The sequence below is a fragment of the Panthera tigris genome, chromosome A2 (assembly GCF_018350195.1).
Source record: "Panthera tigris isolate Pti1 chromosome A2, P.tigris_Pti1_mat1.1, whole genome shotgun sequence".
Lineage (NCBI taxonomy): Eukaryota > Metazoa > Chordata > Mammalia > Carnivora > Felidae > Panthera > Panthera tigris.
In genome coordinates this window covers 8,432,424-8,449,944 of record NC_056661.1, presented here as the reverse complement: position 1 = coordinate 8,449,944, position 17,521 = coordinate 8,432,424, and the positions used below count along the sequence as shown (strand labels likewise).

The 17,521-nt window shown below is 54.7% G+C and overlaps 1 protein-coding gene across 7 annotated transcripts in view; it reads right to left on the bottom strand.

The window, feature by feature from the left end:
- LDLR (low density lipoprotein receptor) overlaps positions 1 to 17,521 on the bottom strand; it is a 39,094-nt gene continuing 21,573 nt past the window's right edge. For all 7 annotated transcript variants that reach the window (XM_042978197.1, XM_042978200.1, XM_042978198.1 and 4 more), the window contains 13 exons: positions 16,345 to 16,467; positions 14,984 to 15,103; positions 14,410 to 14,535; positions 12,247 to 12,418; positions 11,928 to 12,155; positions 9,242 to 9,360; positions 8,893 to 9,032; positions 6,731 to 6,872; positions 6,467 to 6,619; positions 6,038 to 6,220; positions 3,574 to 3,651; positions 2,363 to 2,520; positions 1 to 1,736 (listed from right to left, as the gene is read on the bottom strand). In XM_042978197.1, coding sequence (XP_042834131.1) covers positions 1,701 to 1,736; positions 2,363 to 2,520; positions 3,574 to 3,651; positions 6,038 to 6,220; positions 6,467 to 6,619; positions 6,731 to 6,872; positions 8,893 to 9,032; positions 9,242 to 9,360; positions 11,928 to 12,155; positions 12,247 to 12,418; positions 14,410 to 14,535; positions 14,984 to 15,103; positions 16,345 to 16,467 — 1,778 coding nt within the window. In that variant the 3' untranslated portion in view covers positions 1 to 1,700. The remainder of the gene's footprint in view (positions 1,737 to 2,362; positions 2,521 to 3,573; positions 3,652 to 6,037; positions 6,221 to 6,466; positions 6,620 to 6,730; positions 6,873 to 8,892; positions 9,033 to 9,241; positions 9,361 to 11,927; positions 12,156 to 12,246; positions 12,419 to 14,409; positions 14,536 to 14,983; positions 15,104 to 16,344; positions 16,468 to 17,521) is intronic.

Sequence of the window (17,521 nt, the reverse complement as noted above, 5' to 3'; positions counted from 1 at the left end):
TTCGTTTAAGAAATTTAATCGATCACAGTAAGACATTCAGGCTATAAAAACGTTCTATACAGTGGTTGTAAAAAGCGGTACCCATCCCCCAAAACAACCCGACACAGACCCATTTCTCCTGAAGGGCTTCGCGCGAAGCCCGCACGAATCATCTTTGTACAAAAGTTAAGAGGCGTCTCAGAGACAACTTCCCCCCAATGCAGAGCCCCCAGAGGGGTCACAGATGCAGCAACCAGGGTTTGCAAAAATAAATAGATCTCTGTTTCATATATATAAGTGATAAATGTCTAACGAATATACAAAGTGCAAACGTAACAAAAAGCGCCCCCCCCACCCCCGCATCTGTACAGCAGTTTATTTACATGCTTCCGAAGGAGAAAAGGCTTTCACAGTTTCCTGCAGAGTAGGACGCAGTGCTTAGTGGTCATGCAGTGAACGTGGACATTCCCTGGACTTTAGGCAGGAATCCACAAGAGGCTCGCACTTCTTTCTTTGGTCGTGTGACATGTGTGATAGGATCAGAAAGTTTGGTTTCCGAAGTCCCATAAAAATGGCCAAGGGGCATCCAGGGGATGCCTTGCAGGGCTAAAGCGAACCGTCTTCTGGGGGGGGAAATTAACGGCCCAGGGGCATCTGCACGGAAGCGGCCACACGAGCCGGAGAGTCGTGATTGTGACTTTGATGTGCTGGGGGGGCAGGGGAGGGAGGCCCCAGACAGCAGGCTCATCCGCACGGACCCCTCCCACCCGGAACAGAAACCAGTGCAAAATAGTAAGAACGTCGACTTGACGCAGGATACGGCCCCGAACGAAAAAAGTGCAAGGGGACCTGGAAGGAGCTGGGGTCCAGACAGCCACACCCAGAGCGACGGGTGCTCTTAGAGGTTGGCGGCCGCTGCCTTCGCGCCTCGGGTAACGGGTAGCTCAGGCACTTAATAAATATTAAGGACGATCGGTGGCTCGGGCTCTCTCTGGGAGCTGTCACGGTTTCGGGGAATGGAGGGGGGGGCCTCAGTGCCCACCCCCCCCCCCCACCGGGATGCTGCACTTGGCCAGAGCCACAGCGACGCCAGAGTCCTGGTGTCAAGGGAGGGCATGAACCTCGCTGGGGAAACCCTAGTTTGATCCAGATCTGGGGGGAGCAGAGCAAAAGCTAACTCTGGCCGTCCAGCAAGGCAGGGGTGAACGCACTTACTCCTGAGTTTGGGGGCTCGGGCTAGAGAGGCGGGGGTCCGACAGCTACCCAGGACCTCGGGGGTAGCGCCTGCTCTCGCGGTTCAAAGCCATGTACCGCCTCTCCCCGTGCTCCTCCGTCAGTGCGTCGGGAGGCGGGGGGAGAAGTGAGCGGTCCCTGGAGGGGACAGAGATGTCCTCCCAGCTCCTTTGGCCTGCTCTTCTCCGCTATTCCTAGAGAAAGAAAGAAAGAAAGAAAAAAAACCCAACCCCAACCCGTTGCGTGTGCGGCGTCGGAAGCCCGTTCTGCCTCCCAGAAGAATAAATATATAAAACAAAGCTCTGGCAGGCAGGCCAAGCGGCTGCCGGCGCTGAGGCTGTGGCCACCAACAGTGCTTTCGGTCACTTCTTTCTTTGCAGGGACCAGGAGGAAGGGTGTGGCGCGGGTCAAGGGTCCTGGGAGAAAGTGTTCTTCCTGCCCGCGTCGGGCAGCAGGTTCCGGGGAAGCACGGGACTCGAGGCGGCGGCTCAGGCCACATCGTCCTCCAGGCTGACCATCTGTCTCTGTCAACAGAAAGATAAACGCCGGAAGCGATCAGTCCCACATTCGGTAAACATGGCAAGAGGCCACCTATGCCTCGCTCCCTCCCGGCCCCACCCCGCGGCCAGCCAGGCCCATCGAGGGCCTGAACCAGCACACCGGGTTCCACCCCGGGCTCTGGGCTCCCGACCTGGGGCTCGGTCTTTCCTCCCACAGCCAGGGGAGGGCGCCTGTGAGCCCTGAGCCAGGTCAAGTCCCTCCTCTGCTCAGAACCCTTCGTGGCTCCTACCTTCTAAGAGCAAAGCCAGAATCCTCCCCATGGCCCACAAGGCCCTGCTCCGTCTGCCATGGTCCCTGTCACTCGGCTCCTCCCTCGACAGCCCCCAAGTCCCCGCTCCGGCCACCTCTGCGTTCCTCAAGCACACCAGCCTGCTCGAGGGCTGTCCCTGCACAGGGAGACCTGCCCCAGCCGCCTTATCTAAAATCGCACTCCCTCCCTCCCTCCCTCCCAGCCCCCACTGGCTTTCTCGTTTTCTTTCCTCCCCCGATCCCCTGTCCCCCTGCCGGTCCCCCACCACGGGAGCATCCCGGAGGACCTCACAGCCTTGCAGGGAGGAAGGGGGCCTCCGGGGCGGCGCAGGGCACCCACCGAAGGGTAGGTGTAGCCGTCCTGGCTGCAGCAGATGTGGACCTCGTCCTCCGTGGTCTTCTGGTACACGGGGTTGTCAAAGTTGATGCTGTTGATGCTTTTCAGCCGCCAGTTCTTCCAGAGAAGGAAGGTCCCGAAGCCCAGGAGGATGAGCAGCACTGCAGGGCGAGGTGGCCAGCCCGGTCAGCAGGTGGCCCCAGAGCCCTACGTCCCCAAGTGATGCCGCCTGCAAACTCCCGGCTTCGGACTTCTATAGGGCTTTTTTGTTCCAATTTCAAGCCATACTTGTCCACTGCGGGGTCGGGGGGGTGGGGTGGGGGTGGGGAACCTATCCATACACATGACCAATCTCCAACTCGAAGCCCGCTGTGACTGGCTCGCCCCGGAAATACCCGACCGCAGTCGATTCTTCCAGGTGCTTCTGAGTCACCACACACAGGGCTCTTTCAGAAATGGGACTGTTCTCTATGGACACGGCCAAACTCATTCTCTTCTCCCACCTGGGTGCTCTCTGCCTTGTTTATGAGGGGACCCCCGGGTGGTGCGCCCTGCCCCTCCCAGATCCAGGGGACAGCCAAGGGCTCACCCAGCCCAGGTTTGTAAAAAAAAAAACAAAAAACAAACAAAAACCCTGGCCACTGCCCAGGGCGTGGGACAGCCTCAGGCTCTGCTGGGAGGACACAGGGTGGGGGCCTTGTTCGGGAGGCAAGGGTCCCACTGCCACCTGTCAACTCAGAGCCAGACGGCCACTGGGCACTAAAGTGCAGGTCCTGTGAGTGGGCTGGGGGTGGGGAAGGGACACCTCAGAAGGATTTCCTTAGAAAAGGAAAATCAGGTGTGATGCTAACGGAGTTACGATGGACAGGGATGGGGGGGTGTAGAACCCCCCAAACTCCCCCTACAAGAGCACCGTTTGCCAGGAGGCGCCCCTCCGGTGGCGGGAGGCCTTCCCTGCAGCCCCCTTCCCGCAGCTGACCCAGCGGCGGGGACAGCTGCGGCCCCACGGCCCAGAAGCGGCCTTATAGCAGGAGCTCGACCGGATTTGTTGAGTGAATGGAGCTACAAAGGGGGCCGCAGTGATGAACAGGGCACGTGGGCGGGGGGGGGGGGGGCGCCCCCATCCTGGGCGTACGGGTGGACCGGACCGGCTGGCTGGGCAGGGCGGTCCTCCGGCGGGGAGCCGGGAAGTGGGGCGGGCCCGATGGGCTTACCGATGGGGAGGATGACGTACAGGGCCCCCACGCTCCTCGGTCTCTCCTCGTCTCCTCTGCTGGCAGCGTCGCCCAGGGCTGCTCGGGAGAGGGGAGAAAGTGAGGTTCGGATCCACAGCGAGGGCCACGGAAAACGCGGCAGGTGTGCGGCCGCCGACACGCGCGAGAAAAACGCCTGGTGCTGCTCGGCGTCCTTAAAAGCTCAAAGCGACTCGGAGGGACTCCCGGGTTTGGGAGGCACCACGCTGGGGCCTTATTCATTAGCAGACACGGTTATGGAGCGGATTTAAGAGGGCCCTTCAGCCAGGTGTTACGAGGCTCTGGGAAAGGGGCCAACGGTCTGGGAGGCAAAAGCCTGCAGGTACGTTCTCAACAGTTGGTGAGGCCGCTGGTGGAATTTTTCACCCTGGGTCTGCATTTGATGGAAATGAGACCGTTCTGGGTGGGGCAGCGGCCACCACGTGACTCCATATCGTGCAGCAACCCCAGTGCCTGGCTTGGATCGCGCCGAAGCGCCCTAGTCCTGTCTCAACTGTCCCCAGTTAATAAATATTGGGGGAGACCTCGTTACGCAACCATGAATGTGCACCTGAGCCCTGTTAGGGCCCCGTGCAAATCAAAGTTTAAAGTCCTTCAAGCAGGCAAACAGGCTGGGAAGACTGAAAGACCACACCTGGGCCACATGTACGTAGGTCACCAGTTAAAGTCAACCCCACCTGGGTGCATGGACTTTCTACTTTGACATCGGCTCAGATTTAAGAAAACTTTTAACAAAAATAACTTAAGGTGGGGTGCCCGGGTGGCTCAGTCGGTTAAGCATCCGACTCTTGATCTCGGCTCAGGTCATGGCCTCATGGTTCATGAGACTGAGCACAGAGCCTGCCTGGGATTCTCTCTCCTTCTCTCTTTGCACCTCCCCCTCCCTCAAAGTAAATAAATAAATAAATAATTTATTAAAATAAATAAATAAGGCAGCAGCAAGATCTTTGAGAAGTTTTTCCCTTAAAAGGACTCATTCACCAAAATCGAGACGCCCTAGACGGGCCTGTCTGGGAAATGGGTTTTCAAGCAGGGGCACCCCCAAGCAAAAAGGTTTCCCGGCCTCCCTTGACCACAGCAGTCCCCGCTTTACCTTGTTTATGGTTGCACAGGGGCTTTAGCTACTCTGAGTGGGGGAAAATGTCTGAAACTTGCTGATGCCTCCCTTTTTTTTCTGGCCAAAAAAAAGTCTAGGGGCTCCATTTTCTAGCTGATTGAACTCCGGGACAGGGGCCCTCTGGTGGCCAAAGAGATGAATGGCAAGTCTTCCACTGATTTCACTGAGAGCCCAGCTCTGACCTTGAGACTGGTAGGGTGAGGACAACGAGGCACTACCCACAAGCAAAAACTTAGAGCCTCCCCCCTGCCTCTCACCAAAAAGACTTTAGTAATCAAGTAACATCCTAATGTGTGTGGTGTTTTTTGGTTTCTGTTTAATAAAAATTAAGGCCGAGATCCCATGACAAAGGATCACATTTTTAGGAAGACAGGATCTGACTCTACACTTGCCTCTTTGAGACCCTGGCTCTGATCAAACTATATTTACAAAACCAAGTGTTTGGCCCACGGCCCACAGTTTGGTGATTTTTTTTTTTTTTTAATGTAGTTGGGCACCTGGGTGGCTCAGTCGGTTAAGCATCTGATTTTGGCTCAGGTCAGGATCTCACGGTTTGTGGGTTCAAGCCCCCCATTGGGCCCTCTGTTGTCAGCTCAGAGCCTGCTTTGGATCCTCTGTCTGTCCCTCTCTCTGCCCCTCCCCTGCTCATTCTCTCTCTCTCTCCCAAAAATAAACATTAAAGAGGCACCTGGGTGGCCCAGTAGGTTAAGCATCGGATTTTGGCTCAGGTCATGATCTCACAGTTCACAGGTTCAAGCCCTGCATTCAGGTTCTGTGCTGACAGCTCAGAGCCTGGAGCCTGCTTCCAATTTTGTGTCTCCCTCTCTCTCTGCCACTCCCCTGCTCATGCTCTGTCATGAGTGCGCTCGCTCGCTCTCTCGAAAATAAACAGTAAAAAAATACTAAAAAAAAATAATGTAGTAAAATATTAAGTGCTGGGCTTTTGGTACGCCCTCAGATGGTGCCCAAGGGAGTACCTCACCGCCTCACCCTGGCCCTGTTGGGCAAGTGCCTGAAAACAGGTCATCAAAGGGGCCTCGATAATGTTTCAGGTCCTTGTGCCTGGAGGCCTCTGGGATAAGCCGCCACCACGCACCCAAAGCCTTCACACGCCTTAGGGGGGGTTGGCGGGCACTGTTATCAGCCCCATTTAACAGAGAGGGGAACGGAGGCTTCCGCGAGGCACAGGCCAGGTCAGAAAGTGCAGGGGCGAAAGCTAAGCCCACTCCATCCCTTCACCAAGATTTCCTTGGCCCATCGAGATGCCCGAGCTGTTAAACCAGGGCCCAGGGTAGTCCCGACGTCTACCTTGGTGGGACACTGTCACCATCTCAGGCGTGGTGAACTCAGGGCTGGCCACGGACCACGGGCCGGCTGTGTGCTTTGGCTCCGCGGTTGGGGGGCGCACTGTCGTCCTCATGGCTGTGGAGCGCACCGTTGGCCTGACCGTGACCGTGGAGGTCGCCTGGGGGGTCACGACAGGTTCGGGCTCTGAAAGAAGAAACATTTCCTGAGTGCCCCGCGGCCCAAGTGCCCCTCTGATAACTGTGCTGCTCGTGACAATGGAGAGGAAGTGCGTGCCGTTGGCCACAAAGAAAAACAACGTAGTGAAAATTGAAACCCGCTAATAACGGTGTTGTTACTCCATCATTGGTTGTACTCCAAACGGGAGATTCACGAGTGTTACAGACACAAGGGTGGCGGAAGCAGGACTCGTGCCCAGGCTGGTGCCCCTACCTATGAGGCAGCTCCTCATGTCCTTGGCCAGCAGCATGCCATCCGGGCAGGCACAGGTGAACTTGGGTGAGTGGGGGTTGATCTGTGGGGCCGGGAGACACAGGTACTGGCAGCCACCGTTGCGGAGGGCCGTCCTCTCACACCAGTTCACCCCTGAGGCGGAAGAGGCAGGGAGTCAGGGTGAGAACAAGATTAGAAAATTCTGGAAAGTTCCAGAAATAACAGCAGGGAAGCGGAGGGGGGAGGCAGTCACCCCGTCTTTACCTCTTGGCTGTGTGAGGTTGTGGAAAAGGACAATGTCCTCCGGGGACAACAGGTTTTCTGCTAGCAGACTAATGTCTGAGCCTGTGAGGCGGTTGGCACTGAAAATGGCTTCATTGATGATGTCCGTCCAAAATACTTTATCCTACGTGGGCATGAAAAGAGATGGCAGATCCCATTAACCATGGGCAGAGGGCACACGAGTCTCCGGGAAGAAGCAGCACTAGGTGGTACTAGCCTCGTTTATTTTTTCTTCAAAAAAAGTTTTGGGGCACCTGCGTGGCTCAGTCAGTTGAGCGTCTGACTTCGGCTCAGGTCGTGATCTCACGGTTCGTGAGTTTGAGCCCCAGGTCAGGCTCTGTGCTGACCGGAGCCTGGAGCCTGCTTCGGATTCTGGGTCTCCCTCTCTCTCTCCCCTCCCCTGCTCATGCTTTGTCTGCCCCCCTCTCTCTCTCTCTCTTTCAAAAATAAACATTAAAAAATTTTTTTACAAAATAAAAAAGTTCTAATTGTGGGGCGCTTGGGTGGCTCAGTCGGCTTGGGGGTCCGACGACTTCGGCCCAGGTCACGGTCTCACAGTTTGTCTGCTGACAGCTCAGAGCCTGGAGCCTGTTTCAGATTCTGTGTCTCCCTCTCGCTCTGACCCTCCCCTGCTCACACTCTCTCTCAAAAATAAATAAAAACATTTTTAAAAACCCAAAAAGTTTAAATGTAGAAAATACACACAAAACTGACCATCTTAACCCTTTTTCAGTGTGTTCAGTAGCATGAAATACATTCACATGGTTGTGCAGCCCTCCCCACCACCCATGCCCCAAACTTTCTCATCTTCCCAAACTGAGACTCTGTCCCCATGAAATACTGACTCCCCCCCCTCCCCCAGCCCCCCCCCCCATCTACTTCCTGTCTCTATAGATGGGACTCCTCTAGGGACCTCATGTAAGTGGAATTCTACAGGGGCACATGGGTGGCTCAGCTGGTTAAGCCTCTGACTCTGGATTTCAGTTCAGGTCATGATCTCACGGTTCATGAGTTCCAGCCCCACATCTGAGGTTCGAGCCGCCTTGGGATTCGGTCTCCCTCCCTCTCTGCCCCTCCTTTGCTCGCCCGCATGCGCACTTTAAAAAGTTTAAAAAAAAAAAATGGAATTCTACAGCATCTGTCCTTTTGTGTCTGGCTTAGTTCCCTCAAGGCTCGTCCGTGTTGGAGCATGTGTTAGAATTTCCTTCCTTTTTCAGGCTGAATCACATTCCAGTGTATAGATATACATCTTGTTTAGCAGATCAGCTCTGATGGGACCCAGGTCGCTTCCACCTCTGGGCTGTTGTGGATCCTGCTGCTTGAACACGGGTGTACGAATATAGCAACATTGCCTCAGAGCCGTTCTCCGCTGTGGCGCTACTCGGGCCAGACAACCCACTTTGGCTGGTCCCCTCTTCTCTTTGAAGGGTGGTCACCAGCCTCTATCCACTAGGAACTAGTAACCCCCGCTCAAGTGCAACAAGCAAAGTCTTCAGAAAGTGCCAAATGTCCCCTGGGAGGCAAGATGGCCTCCAAGGGAGAATTCCTACTCTAAGACTCTTTTGGAGAGGGCGTGCTCGGAGGGCTGTTGAGAGAGTGTGTGACTCTTGATCTCAGAGTCGTGAGTTCGAGCCCCGCACTGGGGGTAGAGTTTACTTAAGAAAAAAAAAAGAAAAGAAAAAAAAGCAACGTGGGGGGCCCCTGGGTGACTCAGTTAAGCGTCTGTTGATTTCGGCTCGGGTCACGGTCTCATGGTTTGTGGGATCTAGCCCTGCGTCAGGCTCTGTGCTGACAGCATGGAGCTTGCTCGAGATTCTCTCTCTCAACCTCTCTTTCTGTCCCTCCCCCATTTGTGATCTCTGTCTCAAAGAAAAAATGAACATAAAAAAAAAAAACCCAAAAACCAAGCAACAAATCTTTGACTCTTTTGATGAGAAGAAAATAGAAATAACTCCAGATCTAAGACCTTTTCACAGCCACAGACAGTCTTCTAAGTTAGTCCTGGCTTGGATGAACTAGCCAATGTGGGCTGACCCATTAGCCCGAGCGCTTATGCCTCCTATGTCAGTCGTGCTCAGTAACCGGGACTTGGATGTGAATCCCCTCAGGCGCCCAAGGAGCAACCACTTGCTTCCAGCCCCCACCTCAAAGATGGCCAAGGAGAAGGGGTGTGCCAGCTTTTTCTCATCCTCCAAAACGGTCTTGCGGTTCCCGCCGTTGACATCGATGCTCGAGATGGAGTGGAGCTTGGAGTCAACCCAGTAGAGGCGGCCACCAGAAAGATCTAGAACCCACAGTGGACAAGGAGAGGTCACACGTCGACGCCCAAGGGGCCCGGGCCTGGCCACTCCACACCCCGCAGGAAGGAGCACCCCCAAGGACCCGGCAGAGATGTGCCCAGAAAAGTAGCCCCAACAACCCACCACCATGTATGAGTGACAACCCCATTCCGGGGCCGTGTGGACCCCAGGGACCACGGTCCCAAGGACATACCCAGGGTGATGCCATTGGGCCACTGGATGTCCTCCGTCACTAGCGAGTAAACATCGACGCCGTTCAGACCCCCCTTCTTGATCTCAGCGGGGGTTCCCCAATCCGTCCAGTACATGAAGCTGGTGGGAGAGTAGCATGAACAGGAGAAGGTCAGTGGGGGAGGCGCCCAGCGTGCCCCGAAGAGCGGCCTCCATCTGGAGCAGCAGGCCAGGAATTGTAAGAAGCCCCCCCAAGGAGACCTTGGACTGGTTCTTCTGCTACCCTAGTGCCTGCAACATAGGGAGACCTGGCAGGATTTAGAACCTTCAAGAACAAAGGGAGACTTTGATTCCAACGTCAGGACCGGGACCCGTAATGTATACCCTTCAGCCTTTCTGAAGGCTTTTATACATTTTTAATTTTATAATTTTTTTTTTTTTGCTTTAAAACGATTTTTTTAATTGTGGCAAAATATACGCCACATAAACCATCTTGATTGTTATTTATCATGTTTGTTTTTGAGAGCCAGAGAGAGACAGAGCATGAGTGGGGGAGGGGCAGAGAGAGAGGGAGACACAGAATCCGAAACAGGCTCCAGGCTCCGAGCCATCAGCCCAGAGCCCGACGCGGGGCTCGAACCCGTGAACCGTGAGATCATGACCTGAGCTGAAATCGGACACTCAACCGACTGAGCCACCCAGGCGCCCCAAACCATCTTGATCGTTTTTAAGTATCCAGCCAGTGGCATTAAGTACACATAGACCGCCACGCAGCCATCCCCGCCAGCCATCCCCGGAACTTTCCCACTTTCCCAAACTGAAACTCTGACCCCATTAAATGCCGCCTCCACCTCCCCCAGCCCCCCGCACCCACCACTCGGCTTTCTGACTCTATGAATGGGACTCCTCTAGGGACCCCCTGGAAGTAGAATCCTATACTATGTGTCCTTTTGTGTCTGGCTTCTCGCACTTAGCATAATGTCCCCAAGGTTCATCCCTGGTGCCAGAATTTACTTCCTTTTTGAGACTAAAATGCCATTGGGTGGACGGGCCACATTTAGTTCTCCTTCGTCCGCCGGGGGGGCCCATACCCTGGCAGCTGCGAACGTGGGGCTACAAATCCCTGCGCACGTGCCTGCGTTCGCTGCTTTCCCATCTACACTTAGAAGCGGATCTCCGATGGCTTTTGAGCCTCTGAAGAGATGCTCGAACTCACAAGCAGACAAACGTACCAGCAGTCTCCCCACAATGACTGGCAAGAGTGAAAACCTGCTGCCGACAGTGAGGGAAAGGAGTCTTCGGGTGCCCTTCTGGACGGAGGGTCGGTTTCACAATCCAGGTGAACGACAATTGGCTGCTCTATCCACGCCCGTACCCCCCGGAGCTGGTAATCCAACTTCCGGAATGAAGAATCTAGAATCTACAAGTCCTGCAGGTAAACTGCAGTGACTCACATTCAAAGGTATTCAAAGGTATCTGCAGCCTTTGTGTGAGGTAAGGGGGAAAAATAACTAAATTTCCACACACTGGGTACCAGGAAACCGTGGCTCAACAAGCCAACAGGGAATGAACCCCATACGCCAAACGAAAAAGCCAGATGAACACTGTGTGATCACGTGTGGCTATTTGCGGGGGGAAAGAAACACAAGAGCAGACGGCACACGCACGCACACGCACGCACGCACCACGACTTGTATCTAAGGGGTTTTCTCCGGGAGTCTCTCTCTTTCTGAAAGCCGCGGGAATAAAGTCACTCAACCGAGTGGCCCTCCGCCAAACGAGAACAAATGTTTTGTTCAGTGGGGACCCAGGCCCACCTGCACCCCAGCTCTAGCCCACCTGATTCGTGCTTCTCTCCCGAGTTCCCCTTTCCTCTGATTGTTGCCGCCAGGCTGCCCTTCCAGAATTGTGCAATTCCACGCCCAGCAGGTGTGGTGTAACAGGCGCAGTACACGGGGCGGGGACACAGGTACCCCCCAAGTGGGCCCCGAGCTGCTGAGTCAGCCGCGGGCCCTGCAAACACCCTCCCGGGGGCTCCGAGGCGTGGCGACCTTCACTCCCCGTGACGTCCTCCCCAAAACTACCATCAGAGCTGACTGTTCTGACCTTTCCTACCCAGGCACAGGATACTCGGCCATAAAATCCCAAATCGGGATTTAAATAAGTACTAATTTTGAATACCATTTTAAACATCCCTACTTTGGGGCGCCCGGGTGGCTCAGTCGGTTAAGCGTCTGACTCTTGGTTTCGGCTCAGGTCTTGATCTCATGATCTTGTGAGTTTGAGCCCCCGCATCGGGCTCTGTGCTGACAGCATGGAGCCTGCTTGGGATTCTCTCTCTCTCCCTCTCTCTCCACCCCTCTCCTGCTCACACCATCTCTCTCAAAGTAAATAAATAAACTTAAAAAAAAATCCATATTCTAACTTCTGGTTTTGGGGCTCTTGTCCTGAGGGCACAGCTTTCCAGGGCCCGCTCCCATCTCGGGGACCACAGCGAACCTCAAGAGGGATCGGCCCCTGGCTCCCAAAGGGTGGGTGGGGGAAGGGCGACTGTTCAGGTCCTGCTTTTTCCTGAGAGCAGGAGCCGCTGTGGCTGGGGACAGTCCAGCTCGGGCACACGCCTTCCCCCGGTTGGAGCCCTGACCAGTTCTTGAACCCCGCCCGTGTTCTCCATTCCTTCCGTGGCCCTCGGCTTTAGCAGCACCCACCCGTGAACGGGATCCACCACGATGGCACGTGGCTTAGAGCCTTTCTCCTTGAAGAGCGTCTTTCTCTTCACACCCTTGGTGTCGGCCACGGAGACGGTGCCCAGGATGGAGTCTGTCCAGTATATGTTGCTGTGGATCCAGTCCACCGCCAGCCCATCGGGGGCCTGGAGGTCCTCGCTGACGACGGTGTCATAGGAGGAGAAGCCGGGGGCTCTGTCGATTTGGGTACTGAGGGGGAGGAGCAGGGGAAGGAGAGCGTCAGTGAGAGGGGCCCCCGCGCCACCGGGGGTTGAGCGCTGGGTGTGGCTCCAAGGCTCACCTGTAGATCTTCCTTTGGGACAGGTCGGACCAGTATATTCTGTTGCTGGCCACCTCGGTGTCCAGGGCGACCACGTTCTTCAAGTTTGGGATAAGGCTGGTGTATTCGCTGCGGTCCAGGGTCATCTTCCTCACCTCGTGGCGGTTGGTGAAAAACAGGTAGGCGATAGTGCCTGGGAACACAGGAAGGACGCTCAGGGGAGCAGAAGGACCCCCCGATTCCCGCTTGTCACCCTTTGGGGTCTGACTGAACCAGAGAAGACACCCAGGATGGGGCGGAAAAGGCCCCCCTAGTGTATTAACCATGTGGTTCTGAGGCCCTGACATCCTGGGCCTTGCAGAGCAGAAGGGACAGCCCCTCCCAGGGCCAGCCAGCTCCTAGGGACTGTTCACAACCCGCCTCAAGTGCAAACGAGCCAGCCCACACCTGCCACCCCCTCTACTGGGCTCTCGCACTCTGGGCCACTATCCACCCGCCTGCCCGGGTCACCCTGGGACAGACACCAGACAGCACGAGCAGTGCCCCGGCCCCAGAGCCTGCTGGGATTCTCCCGTCCAGCCAGTCGTGAGCCTGCTCACCCTGCCTCACCTCATGCCTGAGGAAACCACAAGAGGCTCCAGCCCACGTGTGCCCCCTCTCACTCTCCCTCGGAGCAACCTGGCGCTTCCCCGTATGGCCCCTGGGGCTGCCACGCCCCCTCCTCTTGGGAACTGTAACCACCAATCTTTCCAGTGGGGTCGTCTCCTGATCTGCTGGCCTCACCATGCTCGAATGATAACAAAACCTACATTTTAAAACACTGGGTCCCACATCTGGGTGACTCAGTCAGTTAAGCGTCTGACTTTGGCTCAGGTCACGATCTCAAAGTGTGTGAGTTCGAGACCCGCATCTGGCTCTGTGCTGACAGTGCAGGGCCTGGAGCCTGCTTGGGATTCTCTCTCTCTCTCTCTCTCTCTCTCTCTCTCTCTCTCTCTGCCCCTCCCCTGCTCATGCACTCTCTCTCTTTCTCTCAAAATAAATAAACTTTAAAAAATAAATAAAACACTGGGTCCCCAGCATTTTACATTTTGGAACATAAATATGAAGAAATGATAAGTTAATGTGTCCACAGGGATTCCTTAGGGCAGGAAATTCTGCTCAGTGCTGTTCATATCACGTTTTCCCTCACTGATCCTCACGCTCCTAGGAGGCCGGGGGTGTTGTCAAAGTCCCTTTATACAGAAGGGGATCAGAGCTCAGAGGGGAGGGGACTAGCCCAAGGTCACACCAACTAGTAAACGGCAGAGCTGGGACTCAAACCCACGTTGTCCGGACTCTGGTGGCTGTGCTGTAACCATGACACTGACATTCACCAATGAGCTGACCACGGGAACAACGGACCTCACTCAGGACCCCTCCCCACAACACCACGCCTACCCCTGGGAAGGATCTGGATAGACACTGGCCCTACAGGTTGGAATGAAAGTAATATCTCAAATCCTAGAGGGTTTTATGATCTCTGTCCCCAGTTTTCCCCAGAACCAGGAAACACACAGGGGTGTGACAGAGGGAGCCCAAGGAACGGTCACAAAGGGATGACAACAGGGGAGAAAAACTTCAAGGTTAAAACAGATCCTTGAGGAAACGGAAGGCGATCTAAAATATTTCAGCAAGGGGTGCGTGGGTGGCTCAGTCACAGTTGAGCATCCAGCTCTTGGTTTGGGCTCAGGTCATGATCCCAGGGTTGTGGGATTGAGCCCCATGTCTGGCTCTGCATGGAGCCTGCTTAAAATTCCTTTTCTCTCTCTCTCTCTCTCTCCCTCTCCCTCTCCCCCTCCTACCACTCATGCTCTAGCTCTAAGAAAAACAAAAAACAAAAAGACCTCCCAAAACAGCTGGAGGGGGAGCGGGCCCTTCATAGGGCCATTGCTTTTCACCTCTTGTCCCCTAAAGCCATTGGCCGGGCTGGGGGCCGCAAACCATTCCCTGTGCAATTGACCTGTGTCCCCAGAGAAGCTGGACATGTGCGGGCAGCCTCCCAGCGAGTTCCTAACTGGGCCGCTCATCCCTCTGCCAGAGGGCACACGGTCTGCCCGGGTCTTTGGAGTGTATGCAAAGTTCACATGATGAAACCCGCCACCGCATCTGCTCCCGGCGCCGTCTCCGCCCCCGCCCCCGGCTCACCCACAGCCTTGCAGGCCTTGGTGAGGGGGTCCAGCTGGAAACCCGCCTCGCACTCGCACTTGTAGCTGCCCTCGAGGTTCACGCAGAGCTGGCTGCACACGTCGGGATCCCGACACTCATCGATATCTGCAAGCCGGGACACAGAAAGGGGTTTGGGGCGTCTTCCTCATGGGGTGCTGACGGGAGTGAGGGCTCCCACCGAAAGCCATCCCTCCCAGTGGCAGGGTCTTGGTGACCATCAGGTTCAGAAACGAACACACTGAAATAGCCAAGTGTCCTCTCCAGCAGTGACCCTGACCTCCCCGTTCACCTCAGGTGTGCAGCCAAGCAGAGCAAAGGCTGCGTCAGCCGAGATTTCTTTCTTAATTATTAATCCCCAAAGGCAAGGCCAGGGTGCTCCTCAGGGGCCAAGCCTGTGCTAGAATGGCCCCTGCATTTGGCACCTCATCAAATCCTCCCAACAGGCCTGTGAGGTCAGGACCGCTTTCGTGCCCACTTAACAGAGGGGGAAACTGAGGCACAGAGGGTTGGGCCACCACCCGAGGGGAAAGGGCCGAGGCGGCTCGGGAATCACCTTCACATCTTCGCTGGTCCACCAGCTGGAAGCCCTCGGGGCACGAGCACTCATAGCCGATCTTGAGGTCGTTGCAGATGTGGGAGCAGCCGCCCCTGTTGTCCAGACACTCGTCGGTCTCTGAGACAGGAGGGACACAGACCGGTCACGCTCAGGTCATCAGCCTCCCTGCGCTATCTCATCAGCCTTATCGTAATCACCACAATGACGTGGAGGCCAGTGAACTACCAAGTCCCCTAAAAGGTCTTAAAATCACCACTGTCACGTGCAATGCCACGGATGAACCTGGAGGACATTCCGCTGAAATACGCCAGGCACAGATGGACAAACACTGGAGGATTCACTCCTAGGAGGTCCTTAGTGGAGTCAAAGTCAGAGACAGGAAGTAGATGGGGGGGGGGGGTAGGGGCTGGGGGAGAGGGCGGGGAGTCAGTGTTTCACCGGCACAGAGGCCCAGTTTGGGAAGATGAGGAAGTTCTCAAGATGGATGGCGGTGAGGGCTGTAGGACCACGCGAATGTACTAACACTGCTGAATTTTACCCCTAAAACTGGTTAAGAAGGTAAATCTAAACGTTATTTTTTTGTCAACCACATTTCAAAACGTTCTTGATTATAAAAAAATAAAAACTGTGTTCCACGGTTGCATATACGAACTCCCAACAGCCCTATAGATAGCTCAACTACAGTTGTGGAAACTGAGGCCCAGGCGAGGCTAAATCACTTGCCCAACAGTGCTGGACCGGACTCAGGGCGCTTAAGGTCCAGCATCCACGACCTGGCGCTTTTCACAGGGCTTCGGCCAAAGCCAACCCACCATCTGTTCTTGCCCGAAAGCTAAGGACAGTTTTTACGGTTTTTAAATGGTTGAAAAGAAAAATAAGAATCCGAAGATAACCAGCATTTTGTGCCACATAAAAGGTCTGTGAAATCCAAACATCGGTGTCCATAATAAGGTTTTCTTGGAGCACGGCCACACGCATTCAAGTGCGCGTGCGTGTACATCCGTATGCCGTTTTCCTGCTGTAACACCCCGCTGAATAGCTGTGACAGACCTTACAGCTGGTAAAGTCCAAAATATTTACATAGTTATGGTTCACGGAGCACTGCTGAAACTTTACAAGCATCCCATCAGCCACCCCCCAGCAGGGTATGTGAACCATCACTGTCCCATCCTACAGATGTGAACACAGGCTTGGAAACAAAGCCACTTATCCCCAAGGACCCCCACGTCCGTGTTGCCCCGGAGCTAAAGCACTCACGGGCACGGCTGGGCAGGAGCCTTGCAGCCCCAAAGTATCCATGTCTGAGTCCCACTCCGGCTCCCCACAAGTTCAAGAGCCACCTGCATCCCTCGGCTCACCGCACTCCTTCAGAGGCTCGTCCGACCAGTCCCGACAGTCCCGGACCGAGTTGCACACTTTGTCCAGGGTGATGCATTCGCCGCTGTGGCACTTGAACTTGTTGGGCCCCTCGCACAGCGTCACTAAGAGCCAGAGAAGGGAGTCAGGTGCTTCTGAGCTGCAAGAGCCCGCTTACTACTCTTTATTAACATGATAGTTCATTTATACGAGATTATATGTAAATGTATTCATAAATAAAACATGATGTAATCAGTGTCACAGAAATAAACCGTTAAAAATGGTGACGAAGGCAAAATTTGTTATACGCAGGTGACTACAATTTTTATTCAGTTAGCTAGTTTGAGAGAGACAGAGAGAGGGAGCGCGCACACGTGTGCGTGCAATTGGGGGAGGGACAAAGGGAGAGGGTGACAGAGGATCCAAAACTCCAAAGCGGACTCCACACTGACAGTAGGGAACTCAATGCGGGGCTCGAACTCACGAACCATGAGCTCATGACCTGAGCTGAAATCGTACACGTGAGCCACCCAGGCACCCACGTGAGCCACCCAAGCACCCCAACACAATTTTTAAAAAGTCCATTATCAGAATTTAACTTCTTGTTCACAAAAGTTTGTTTCAGTCTCTAAGTACTATAATTAAAAATATTTTTTTCTCCATCAAGACTTAAGATCAAGAGTTGGACACTTAACTGACTCCGCCACCCGGGCGCCCCACAAGGATACAGTGTTTAAAATATTGTTCATTGGGGCGCCCGGGTGGCGGAGTCGGTTAAGTATCCGACTCTTGGTTTTGGCTCAGGTCATGACCTCACGGTTCGTGAGTTCAAGCCCTGCATCAGGCTCTGCACTGATGGCGCAGAGCCTGCTTGGGATTCTGTCTCTCCTTCTGTCTGCCCCTCCCCTGCTTGTGCGTGTGCACGCCCTTAAAAAAACAAAAACAAAAACAAACAGGAGGTGCCTGGGTGGCTCAGTCAGTTGAGCATCCAGCTTCAGCTCAGGTCATGATCTCACGGTTTGTGAGTTCAAGCCCCGCGTCGGGCTCTGTGCTGACAGCTCGGAGCCTGGAGCCTGTTTCGGATTCTGTGTCTCCCTCTCTCTCTGTTCCTCCCCTGCTCATGCTCTGTCTCTCTCTCAAAAATAAATAAATAAACATTAAAAAAAAATTAAGAACAAC